The sequence below is a fragment of the Dendropsophus ebraccatus genome, chromosome 15, assembly GCF_027789765.1.
Source record: "Dendropsophus ebraccatus isolate aDenEbr1 chromosome 15, aDenEbr1.pat, whole genome shotgun sequence".
NCBI classification, from domain to species: Eukaryota; Metazoa; Chordata; class Amphibia; order Anura; family Hylidae; genus Dendropsophus; species Dendropsophus ebraccatus.
In genome coordinates this window covers 5,335,350-5,348,683 of record NC_091468.1, presented here as the reverse complement: position 1 = coordinate 5,348,683, position 13,334 = coordinate 5,335,350, and the positions used below count along the sequence as shown (strand labels likewise).

The window sequence follows — 13,334 nt, the reverse complement described above, 5'->3', positions numbered from 1 at the left end:
TCCTATACAAATCTTTGAGCCCTCACTGTATTACTGCATGTCTCATATGCCTAATACACCTTTCCTTCCTGGAAGCATTGCTTGTTATGGAGACCATATAACAGACCATATAACAGTCCATGTGGCCCTGTGCTAGTGAGACATACACCTTTCGTGCACACCCCTCTAACATGCCTGTCAGCCATTTACAGCATGGGAGTGTATATTAATATGCTGCAGATTTGTTGGGGATATGGGACACACCCTATGGGCATCACAACTATAGCATCTTATCACATTAGGCAAACACTAAACCTATGCAGTATAACTGAAGAACTATTGGTGATGTGCCCATTACTGTGTGCCTAACCACTCACTTTACTGCCATTTCCATAAGCACGGCACACCGGCGCACTGAGCTAGCGAGTGGCTGCACCACCATGCTACAGTTAGTGTATGCTTCATCATCTTCTCAACACTTTTTGAATCTGTCAGGAAAAAAGAATTGTTGTAAAATTTTGTCCAATTTTTTTTTTTTTTTAAGTCATAAAAAAAAAAAAGTTTACACCCAAAAACTTGAGTAAACTACTTAGTAAATATGGGCCTTTGCAATTTTGGGCTTTAATGAAGAAATACAATTACTTATGCCAGACTGGTGTTTGGTGGCTGACACTGGGGAGTTGGCCGTGACCCTACATATTTGGAGACTCGACAAAGCCAGTGACAAAAATAAACTGAAACGTACAACGCCCTGAAGAAAGTCTAGACCCTGTTCATCCAATGGCCGCATGCATTAATGTGTGGGCTGGGAGCGATGCTGACATCTGAATGATTGATTCGGAAATGATTTATACCCAAGGCCAATTAATGTCAAGCTGACACAGTATTGATGGCATCGCCCGGCTTATTTACTGCCATTATTTACAACTAGGAACCTGTAAGGTCTAAAGATGAAGCAAGAGCCAGATTGCCCATGACTGCTCATTCTCTCCATTGTGTTATTCATCCTGGACACAGTTATTTAGTATTCACATTACACAACCCGAGGTGGCTGTATATCACTACCCGTCATTGCACACACTGATATATGAAAAATGTTAATTTTTCTTCTGGAACATTCTGCATCTGTATTCTTGTGTCATAACTGTGAACAACACCTAAAATATTGTAATCACATCCATTATTATCATTATTTAACCACACAAGGGGTCCTACATGTATTCTGTTACATGTATCTACCAGCAGGTCAGTGTTTTGGGCGCTGTTGTAACATCTGTGCTTCATGCTTCCTTCTTAGACAACTGCGGGGATCCACAGGGAACACAATAAGCAATGTTTGCACGGACCAATGCATTCAGATACAATTTACCTAAGGTAGAATTTATAAAGTCACATGAATACACCTCGGACCTAAGTTGCAATTTTTTGTGCAAGTTACATTTGCACAGAAACTTGCAACTTTTTGCCCCATTTTTAAGTGGAGAGGATGTGGTCACGGTGGCCTGACAAGATCATTATAGCAGAACTCTACGCCAGCAGGGGAAATCTAAATCATTTGTAGGCGATGGAGACTTCCATTTGTGGCCCAGATAGAGGAGAGGGATAGAAAAAAGCCAGACAGCCTCGTGTGATACCGTACAAACAAGTCAGATTAATAGGCAGAGAGCTGATGGGGCGCTCACCTTTAAGTCCCTTGGGATTTATGCGTATCACCCAAGGGGGTATCAAGTCTTTAGGGTGCGTTCACACCTACCGCATCCGCAGCTTATTTTTCCGCGGAAATCCGCAGGTCTGGTAGTGCAGATTTCAACCTGCGAGAAATCTACGTATGTGTGCGTTTTGCGGTTTTTCTGCAGCAAGTTTATCGCAAGTGAAATGTCCGTTTAGAATGAGAGACATTTTAAACGGACATTTCACTTGCGATAAACTTGCTGCGGGAAAAACGCAAAACGCACACATACGCAGATTTCTCGCAGGTTGAAATCTGCACTACCAGACCTGCGGATTTCAGCGGAAAAATAAGCTGCGGATGCGGTAGGTGTGAACACACCCTGAAACTGGCAAGATGCTGATATTTCCAGTGGAGATTTCGGGCCACAACAAGGATAGTCTGAACGGTGATACACCTAGGTAGGGGCCCGTAGAGAAATGTCAAAACCAGGTGCAAAGAAAAAAGTGTGACTCATCCAAAAAAGTTTGAAACAGATAAAAAAAGTTAAAATATTTTAAAATTTTTATCTGTTTCAAACTATTGGAGTCCTTTGGGCAGCGCTGACCATTATGGATTAGTAACACTTTTTTCTTTCTGGTTTGGAACTTTGTGGCACAGGGACAGCCAGAAATGTGCATACACCTTGTGATACATTTTTGGGGACATTTAGGAGGATCGGCGCACACCTAAATTAAGCCCTGCCCCCAATCGCCCGTCGGATTCATTAAGAGGGGCAAAACTCTTAGTGAGTCCGGCCTAACGCTAAACTCTGCCCCTGCTCCTGAAATCTGATGACATAAATGTTCATTGGCCCCCATACTGTAGATAATAAATAGAGTGCTGGACACACACTCATTATTCCCATGCTTAGTTTCGCCTTATTCTCTAGATCCACTGATCACAATGTTATCCCGTATGGGATGGATAGGAGATAACATTATCAGATGAGAAGATCTCTTTAAGACTGGCATATTTCTACATTTCCAGTACATAGATTATATGAGTGCCTACTTACACATAGATTATATGAGTGCCTACTTACACATAGATTATATGAGTGCCTACTTAAAGGGGTAATCTCATCAGAGTCAACCACTTTCTAGTACTCACGTGTGGTACCCAGAACCGCTAACTTTTCAATGAGAAATTGCATTTGGCCAAGTTGCAAGAGAAATATAGTATTACTAAGTGGCCATTCAGATAGATAACCCTGTAATACAAAGACAGGATCATACTGGAGTCCGATCGGTTGGCATTTGATTACCGGTGGATGCAAGTTTGATGCAGCCCTAGGGAGTTCTGATGGATATAGTCTAGGGCCTATGGCTGTATCCATGTTTCCCCGGACTCCCTAGGGGCCCTATTACACGAATGATTCAGACTATTATAACTCCGTGTAACACAGACAATGATCAGTTCATTGGCTGATCATGTCTTTAGGTCTGACCCCAAAATCACTTGCCGCCGTCTGTAAAAGCTACGTGTAATAGAGATGCGTGGCTGACAGCTTACACTTAAATAAACAGTTATATGTTACCTTTTCTATGCTCCCGGTCTTCTCCTGCCCTCTGCTTGCTTTCCAGTGACTGCATCTACAGAGGGGTCTCTGAGTTGACAAGCATCTCAGCCAATCACTGGCCGCGGTGGTCCCGGTCAGTCTTTGGCTGAGCGGTCCTTTCAGCACAGAGACCGATCTGAAGCTGCAGCCGTGGTGCCGGAAAGCACTGGAAGTTTGGAGAAGTAATGTTTTAACAGTCTAGGGAAAGGGCTGCATGGACATTGCTATTGATGTCTGTGCAGCTCTTGCTAAACAATAATCGAGCCGTGTAATAGGCTCAGTAAATGAGCGCCAATCTAGCGTCGTTTACGTTATTGATTGGGCCCTCATTGACCGGTCTTATAGGACCCTAAGGCTGCATTCTACTTCTTCTGCTACCAGTATTCAAATGCTGAATGAATGATTGGACTCCTCCATCCTCCATCATCTCTAAAGGACGGCTTATGTTCACCGGAACAGGAGCCCCTCCTTCATACATGGGAACTCATTCTATAATGGGCAAATATGGGTGAATATAGCAAGAGAGCAATCTACTCTGCTGGGCTCCCCCATCATTGTATGAAATCCTAAAAGTCCAGGATTCTTTATATGGATCCCCAGACTACTGACTGTGGGGATCAGCTGATCTATATGGCTCCTTAGCTCCAGCAGTCAGTGGGGTTCTCAGCTCTCTACTCCCTCTCCAGTCAATGCTTTTGACCATGTCTTTATGGCAGAGCTTTGTAGGGATGATAGTATAGATATCCTTGCACAATCTCGTCATTCATTTGGGGGGCTGTTTGGCCTCCGACACTTAGATGCATTTTCGTATAGTATTATGTAGATTTTGGGAACTCAAATTTCTAAAAAAAACTAATAAAATATTCAATATCATGGTAAACGCTAGTGAAGGTTCCTTCAACATACGGGAATCTATTCATAAATGGAGACTGTCAGGATGGGGGGAGAATAACAGAGGGAGAGATAACAAATACGCCATTGACTGGTGAAGGATCTGAAGCCGTGAACATGCTGTATATTGCTTTTGATACACCTGAACGCATCACTGATCCAGAGACATTGGGCAGTAAAGTATTAGACGTCAAACTGTCTCCACAATATGTAGTTTAATGAGTTTGTCTTGTGAAGCCGGGAGAGACCTGTGCCTGGTGGCTAAGGATCTGCTACTCTGATGGAATACAGAAGACTCGGCTTTACTTCTGGATGGCATCATACTTTATCATTCTAGTCGCTACTGAAATCAGTTCATTGATTCATTTTCACATACAGAAAGCCATATGTGACGGCTCATGACATCCATCACTTTCCCCATTATGGAGCATGCACATCCAGAAGCATAATGAGAATACATGGAACATAAGGTCTGTTGTTTGGAGCCATACAGACTCTGTCTCTCCCTCCGGGTGCAGTCTTGTGCATGCAGATTTACCATAACTTGCATGCACCCGAAGGCTGGGTGCACACTGCAATTTTGCAGTCTAATATTCAAGTTTTATGGGGGTGGGTGGGGGTGGGGTGGTATAAATCACCAGTGACCCCCCCCCCCTCCTCAGCCAGGAAAAGTGAGCTTGTAAAAAATGAATGATCTTTCCATGTTAAGGAGTCCAGTGAGTGATCCGATCCAGGGGCATTGCTGGGGCCCTAAAACATCCAGGCAAGGGTCACATTGTACTTCCACATCCAGGATACTAAAGTCTGATAGGCCTAAAAATAACACCTGTATCAATCACCGTGTGTTTTAGTGAGTTATGTGTATTACCACCACATAAAGACTAATACCACCCATACTATTACTTTCAGTTAGGCCCCTTTTGTGCATCCATATAGTACTTAGGCCCCCTTCTGTGCATCCATATAGTACTTAGGCCCCCTTTTGTGTATCCATATAGTAGTTAGGCCCACTTCTGTGCATCCATATAGTAGTTAGGCCCCTTTTGTGCATCCATATAGTAGTTAGGCCCCCTTCTGTGCATCCATATAGTAGTTAGGCCCCCTTCTGTGCATCCATATAGTAGTTAGTCCCCTTTTGTGCATCCATATAGTAGTTAGGCCCCCTTCTGTGCATCCATTTAGTAGTTAGGCCCCTTTTGTGCATCCATATAGTAGTTAGGCCCCCTTTTGTGCATCCATATAGTAGTTAGGCCCCCTTCTGTGCATCCATATAGTAGTTAGGCCCCTTTTGTGCATCCATATAGTAGTTAGGCCCCTTTTGTGCATCCATATAGTAGTTAGGACCCTATCTCTGCATCCATTTAGTAGTTAGGCCCCTTTTGTGCATCCATATAGTAGTTAGGCCCCGGTCTGTGCATCCATATAGTAGTTAGGCCCCTTTTGTGCATCCATATAGTAGTTAGGCCCCTTCTTTACATTCATAAAGTAGTTAGACATCTTTGTGCAGGTTATATTCCCCATGTAGTCATTACTCTGCAGGTAATCCTCACATTATGTCGTATCCCCTGGTAAGTATTTCCCCTAGATACTATCCCCCATCTTAGACATCCCCCTGTAAACACCCCCCCCCCCAATATGGATTATTCCCCAAGACCCCATGTAGTAGGCATTCCCCTGTATAAAGCTCACTTGCTAGCCTCAGATAGGTAGTATTCCCCAAGTAGTAGAGATCTCTCTATAGGTAGTCCCCTTGGTAGCCACCAATAGGTAGTATCCTCTGTTTAGTAGAAGTCCTCTTTAATAAATACCCCTATAGCCCCATAATAGGTAGTATTCCCCCATGAAGTAGGCATCCTCTATAGGTAGCTCCACCCCCATAGGTAGTATGCTCCTCATTGTAGATATCTCCCTGTAGTGAATAGCCCCCCCTCACACACACACACACTAGTTAGTATCTGTAGGTTATGCCGCTAGGTAGTCCCTGTCCCCCTCTAGTTAGCGCCCCCACAGCAGTTACCCCCCCACCCACGATGAAAGCATCTCCTCTGTGTAAAAAAAAAAACAAAACCCTGTGCTCTGAAGTATTCTGACTAATGCTCCGCAGAGTCGCTCCCATGATCTCGTTTGTGTGCCAGAGCAATGAGGGAGAGTGGGAGTGACCTCAGGATGCAGAACGCTGCCGTGGCCAGAAGAGTGATTGGCTGGGGGGGCGGAGAGACAATGGCTTCTTGTTTTGCAATGACAGCATTTAACTGCAAGCTCTCAGGAGCACCTGCAGTTAAAGAGACATTTGCAGAACCTGGGAGGCCTGGTCAGCCGCTGGGTGCTGCCAGTTATTCCGGCTGACTCGGTCCATTACCGGACTCTAATGTGACGGTCCCCATAGCACTCCGGCAACAGTGGGGGTCAAAAACTTTCGGGGGTAGCCATAAATCCTTTAAGGCATGGGCCCTTGGCATTTATGCCTAGCGACACCTCTGATTGAGTGACACCGCCCACTGAACTCCTTAACACAGAATGATCAAAGATTTCAATCAACTCACAAGTTATACAATTTTTTCCCCCACAATGATATATATCAATCTACTCAGCTCTTCCTGCTCTATAACATGATGCCAATAGATTAGAAAGCATTGTCCTGGTGACAGGTTCCCTTTAAGGAGAAACTTATAAGCCATTTATGCTCCTCTGGGAATTCAGGTAAGAAAAATATGCTCTTTGCTGCCACCTTGTGGAAGTAGTCTCTCTTTGAAGGGGTGCTCCAGCATGGGGGAACTTTCTGGGGGGGACCGGGGAGGGGGTGGCTGAAATAAAAGATGTCCACTCACCTCCCCGGTTTCAGCGGCGGGTCACCGTTACCCGGCCGCTTCCTGGTGTCTGACGCCGCCCGAGATGCTCAGCCACTCAGTGAAGGAGGCGGGATCCGAGCGGACTTCAAACGGATCCAGCCTCCTTCACTGAGTGGCTGAGCGGGCCTGAAACATAGTGTCTCGGGTGGCGTCAGACACCAGGAAGAGGCCGGGAAATGGAGGACCGGAGCGCCGCGATGAGTGACCCGCCGCTGGAACCGGGGAGATGAGTGGACGTCTTTTATTTTAGCCACCTCCTCCCCATTTCCCCCCAGAAAGTGCCCCCATGCTGGAGCACCCCTTTAAATGGGTTCTCCAGGCGGCTTACTAAAAAAGAATATGCACATCCAGAATTCCTACACTGCCCCTGGTGTTACAGAGCTCTGGTGTCTTCTGGGACAGGACTTCCGAGGTCCGCACAGTGTCTACAGCGGCCTGTGACATCACGTCCCTATATCCATTAGGGCCTCACAGTAGAAACGAGGAATCTGTAACACCAGCAGTGCAGGAGGGAGGACGTTAAGACCCTGTTCTTTTTTATTTTTTAGTTAGCCTAAACCTAAACATTTATGTAAAAAAAGGAAGCTGCCTGGACAACCCCTTTAAGTCAATGCTTAGTTCCTTTGAGAACATGATGACTAGGAATTTAGTAAGGCTAGCCTGCAGTCCCCTAAAAGGGAAAGTCACTCATCCGTGGTTCAGTATATAAAAGCGTTCTAGAGTGTCCCCTTTTTGCCTTATGCTGATTTCATTATGCTTAGTTTATTATATTGTTACATGATAAATATATAATGTTTTTTTTAATTTTTATTCTGTGGATTTTTAGCCCATCCAATAAAAACATCTATACTTTAGTGTAGCCACGCCCCTAACAGAAAGCAAAACTGCTGGGCCTGATGCAAAACTACATAATGAATGATAAGCGCCCTCCCCCATTATACAAATCTAGCTGCTTACAGCAACCACTAGGGGGAGCTTATTGTCTGCATACTGTACATTGGTCTCTCCAGTTACAATGGTAACTGGATGCACGACGAACATTGTATGCTGAGACCAAAACTCTATGGAAAAACTAGTCATTGCTTCCAAAGTCTCTAAAATGTCTCCATAAAATAAGAAAGAATAAAAAATAAAGATTTTTTTTTAGAAAATAACTAATATAAGAAGCTTTTACCTATTATATCATCTGTAACATGCCGTTTCTCATGTATCTACCCCTACACAATATGTTTTATGCCTTGTTTTCATCTGTATGACTTTTTTAAAAAAAAAATTTCCTTAATACGCCCCTGCTACCTCTATAGTTACTCAGATACGCAAATAAATCAGGAACAATTTGCTCAATGTGACTAACAATAATCTTGGTAAATTGCATTTTTTATCTTTTCCAGCAGGTGTCACTATTGTTAGTACACCGAACATGTTGTGTTCGGAAATTTTTTATTATTTTTGATAACAAATGCAACAGAGACATCTACAGGTTACATGTGCAAACTGCAGCCTGCAAAGACAAAAGAACGGAAAAAAACTAAAAAGACAAACACAGGCAGCTACAAATGAACAGCCAGGCGCAGCTTTAACCAACAAACATTATTAATATAATGTCTCTATGTTATAATATTCCACACACCACAACTACTTGTAGTTTATATAGCGCCACTATTTTCAGCCGCCTTCTAGGATGTGGTCACAAATGAAGCTCAGATAGGATTATTACTATAATCTGATATATCAGCCAGGCCATAAGCTACACAATGAACTATGGCAGTATCTGTCTGCAGCAACAATTGGTAGTCTGCATATTCCATGGATTACTAATGTCAGATCCACATAAAAATAATATGTACAAGATTTTATTACTTATGTCTGATGTTAAAGGGGTGCTCAAACAGTTTTTTTTTCCCTCTGTTCAAATCAACTGGGATCATAAAGTTATATAGATTTGTAATTTACTTCTATTTAAAGATCTCCAGTCTTTCAGTACTTACCAGCTGCTGTATGTCCTACATGAAGTGGTGTATTCTCTCTGCTGCCACCTCTGTCCATGTCAGGAACTGTCCAGAGCAGGAGAGGTTTTCTATGGGGATTTGCTGCTGCTCTGGACAGTTCCTCCTTAAACCTTTTATATAACAAAAAAGCCTTATAAACAATTACAGACCAAAAAAAGTTAAAAAAGAAAAATTGTTTACTTCCTCATTACCTTGATGATCTTTTTTATTACAGATGTATTATACACAGCAATATACTACACAAGCCTGTACATGTATCTGCAGGTAGCTCTTTGTATAAATACATGAAATGTGGACCCAATTACAGTGTAACAATATATTGTTCCTACATTGCAAAGAAAATCTGTATTTATGGACTTATGGCGCTCGGGAGACGGGGTTCATATTTGGGTCAGTACAGTAAAGCTAATATTTTAAAAACTTTCAGAGCTCCCAGCATTATCGTTCATTTTCATTATGATGCCAGGTGGAGATTGAGGAGGGAAGAATGCAGATGCATGCTGTGAGAGGGGGAGGGGAGGATGCAGATGTATTCTGTGGGAGGGGGAGGGGAGGATGCAGATGCATGCTGTGGGAGGGGGAGGGGAGGATGCAGATGTATGCTGTGGGAGGGGGAGGAGAGGAAGCAGATGTATGCTGTGAGAGGGGGAGAAGAGGAAGCAGATGTATGCTGTGAGAGGGGGAAGAGAGGAAGCAGATGTATGCTGTGAGAGGGGGAAGAGAGGAAGCAGGTGTATGCTGTGAGAGGGGGGAAGAGAGGAAGCAGATGCATGCTGTGAGAGGGGGAGGGGAGGATAAAGATGCATGCTGTGAGAGGGGGAGGATGCAGATGTATGCTGTGAGAGGGGGGAGGAGAGAAAGGAGATGTATGCTGTGAGAGGGGGAGGGGAGGAAGATGTATGCTGTGAGAGGGGGAAGGAGAGAAAGCAGATGCATGCTGTGAGAGGGGGGAGGAGAGAAAGCAGATGCATGCTGTGAGAGGGGAAGGGGAGGAAGATGTATGCTGTGAGAGGGGGAGGAGAGGATGCAGATGCACACTGTGAGAGGGAAAGAAGGAAATGGCAAGGAGAGGTAGGAGAGGATGCAGATGCATCCTTTGAGAGGGGAGGAGGAGAGGATGCAGATGCATTATGTGAGTAGGGAGGAGGAGAGGATGCAGATGCATACTGTGAGAGGGGAGGAGGAGAGGATGCAGATGCATTATGTGAGTGTAGGGGAGGAGAGGATGCAGATGCATTATGTCAATGGGGAGGAGGAGATGGGGCAGAGAGGGAGGAGAGGATGCAGATGCATTATGTCAATGGGGAGGAGGAGATGGGGCAGAGAGGGAGGAGAGGATGCAGATGCATTCTGTGAGTGGGGGGAGGAGAGGATGCAGATGCATTCTGTGAGTGGGGGGAGGAGAGGATGCAGATGCATTCTGTCAGTTGGGAGGAGGAGATGGGGCAGAGAGGGAGGAGAGGATGCAGATGCATGCTGTGAGAGGGGAGAAACATCTCATTGGCTCAGAGCACATATCATAGCTTTTACATCCTATCTAGAAGAAGCCGCCCACTGACCAAATACAGAGAGACATTTCGGAGAAACCAGGAGAGTCTTCAGCCGACATCCAACATCTAATAGGAATCTACAGGAGGGAATGTGATTGTTTTATTGGAACTATAGAAAGAGTTTAAAGTTGATGCCTGAAGCAATGTAACTACTCCTGGGGTATTACTTCTGAGGAAGGCGTGAAGAGCCTCATTGGAAGGGAATATATCAGAATTTATATCCTTTAGATAATACAATCTCTAAAGTTTTAGATTTCATGGTCCTAGGTCTCAGGTTTTATTATTTGGAGACGCAGAATAAGAGAACGTTCTCCCCAATAGTAACAACCAAGTGCCTCAATCTGCTGCCAAAATAAAAAAGCACAAATCGAATTCCTCTTCTGTGACAGCGGCCATGCTGAGTATGGATCGCAGCGGGGACGGGATGAGATTGAGCCAGTTCTCTTAGTCTTGTATAAACAAGTATCAGGTAGAATTGCATAGTGTATCATTGACTTTCGTCTTCATTTTCTGCCTCTTCTTTGCTGCATTATATAATTGGTGCAGAATATTTCCCAATTCTGTCTGGTCATCATCTAACAGCTGGATTCTCGTAAAACCAAAGAAGTTCATAAGAGGTGTATGTGCTATTTATTCCTTCATTCTAGTGGAAAAACGTATGGTCCTCATGTAAAGTGTGCAGCAGCGCCCCCAAACTGGCACTGGTCTGTTCTGTTATTGTGGTCATCCTATAAATTGCCTATACCTCTGCAATAACTGACGGTTATTAGAGATGTGTGAACTTGCTCAAAACTTGCCAATAGTTGTATCCATGTTGTCCAGAAAGTTCTCTGGGCATTGGGATTCAAATGTTGATTGTTGTGCGAACCTAAACTTTGGGCAAGTTTCCATATCTCTAACAATTATCTCTCTGTCCTCCCACATGAATGTCCGTCGCGGCTAAACACTCATATGGTCATTATGGAAGGAGGGTAATGAAGGATAATCTTCAGCTATCAGGGGGTGTAGGATTCATGGGGCCCCATAGCAAGTACCTGTATGGGCCCAATGAATCCTGTACGACCCCCTCCCCCCGTTCCATTCCCCGGGGTCAGTATGAGAATTGTGGGTGCAGGATTGTGGTCCCACAAAGACTATGTCTCGGTCGGGGGGGGGGGGGGCATGGCAGCAGCTGTCTCTGAGAAACAAGGGGTCAGGCAATTGAAATCCTCATGCCTGACCCTTGTCTCTGCAGACTGATGATGTGAAGGTCTCCATGGAGATCTATCGGAAGAGAAGCCTATTGGACCTCCTCCGTCTTTAAGGTGAAAGTGTGACTGCAGCTTCTGTAGCCCTGTAGTTTCTTTAGCCCACTCAATACATTCCCAAATGAGGTAAGAAGTGGTCTCGGCACCCTGTGCGCAATAGGGGGCTATCAGCAGGTTCTGATAATTCTCCTTAAAAGCTACCCATGTCTATCATGAGAGTTTTCACTCTCACCAAAGTCTACAGAGGAAAGTTGCTGCTTAATTCCTTTTTTATTTTTCTAACAAAGACTTTTTTACATTATTTTCTTAGGTCAAATGGCCGGCGACCACACGCGGCTGGAGTTCCACAACATTGAAACTGGGATAATAACAGAGCGGCGTTACCTCTCGGCTGTGCCTTCCAACTTCATTGGCCATCTACAGAGCTTATCCTTCAATGGCATGGCCTACATTGATCTGTGTAAGAACGGAGACATAGATTACTGTGAACTCAATGCACGGTTTGGTTTCAGAAACATTATCGCAGATCCAGTCACTTTTAAGACCAAAGCCAGCTATGTGGCCCTGGCCACCCTCCAAGCCTACACCTCCATGCACCTCTTCTTCCAGTTCAAGACCACATCTCCGGATGGCCTCATTCTTTACAACAGTGGTGACGGCAATGACTTCATTGTGGTTGAACTGGTTAAAGGGTAAGTAAGATTTCACAGTTTTGCTTTGTAAGTATTAGGACACTGCTTTATTATATACTGGTTGTCTTTACAGCTTTAGAAGTTATAGTAGTATTAATATATAGTATATGAACCGAAAACAAAAACACAAAACATAAAGGGCACATAAACACAAAAAACTTAGGGTACTATTACACGGAACGATAATCGCCCGAATCGTCCCTATCCGGCCGATTATTGTTCCCTATAATAAAGACCGATGATCGTTGTTATAGGTTCTGACCTATAATCGTCGGGCGCCGGCCGTGACCAGCTACGTGTAATAGCGGTGCGCGGCTGACTATATGAAAACAGGAATGCATTACCTATCCAGGCTGCAGGGCTCCTCTTCCTCTGTGCTTCTCCCCGAGTCCCGTGCGCTCCAGCTTCACATTGGCTTGTCTCAGCTAACAGGCCACTCGGCCAATCACAGGCCGGGACCAGTGTCCTGTCAGCTGAGACAAGCCGTTGTGAAGCTGGAGCGCACGGGACTCGGGGAGAAGCACAGAGGAAGAGGAGCCCTGCAGCCTGGATAGGTATGTATACAGTTTAAACAAGGGCTGCAAGGACATCGGTAACGATGACCCTGCAGCCCTTGTTAAACAATTATCAGGCCGTGTAATAGGCCCAGTAAACGAGAATCGATCACCGGTCTATTCCTGGACACCAGCCAGGCCTGAAGCACTGGAGATGGTCTCACTGGCCCCCAGTGTGACGATCTGCCTTACCCTTTATGACATGGCTCCATTGATTGTAAAGAAGCAACGTCCCAGAGGGGAGGGGGGGGGTCACCAAAACCACAAACAAGATCATTCACACATAAAGCCAAA

General features: G+C 44.7%; 1 protein-coding gene across 10 annotated transcripts in view; it reads left to right on the top strand.

Annotated features, from left to right (window-relative positions):
- The window catches only part of NRXN1 (neurexin 1), a 1,072,395-nt gene that overhangs the window by 566,515 nt on the left and 492,546 nt on the right, over positions 1–13,334 (top strand). For all 10 annotated transcript variants that reach the window (XM_069954855.1, XM_069954851.1, XM_069954854.1 and 7 more), the window contains one exon: positions 12,105–12,486. In XM_069954855.1, coding sequence (XP_069810956.1) covers positions 12,105–12,486 — 382 coding nt within the window. The remainder of the gene's footprint in view (positions 1–12,104; positions 12,487–13,334) is intronic.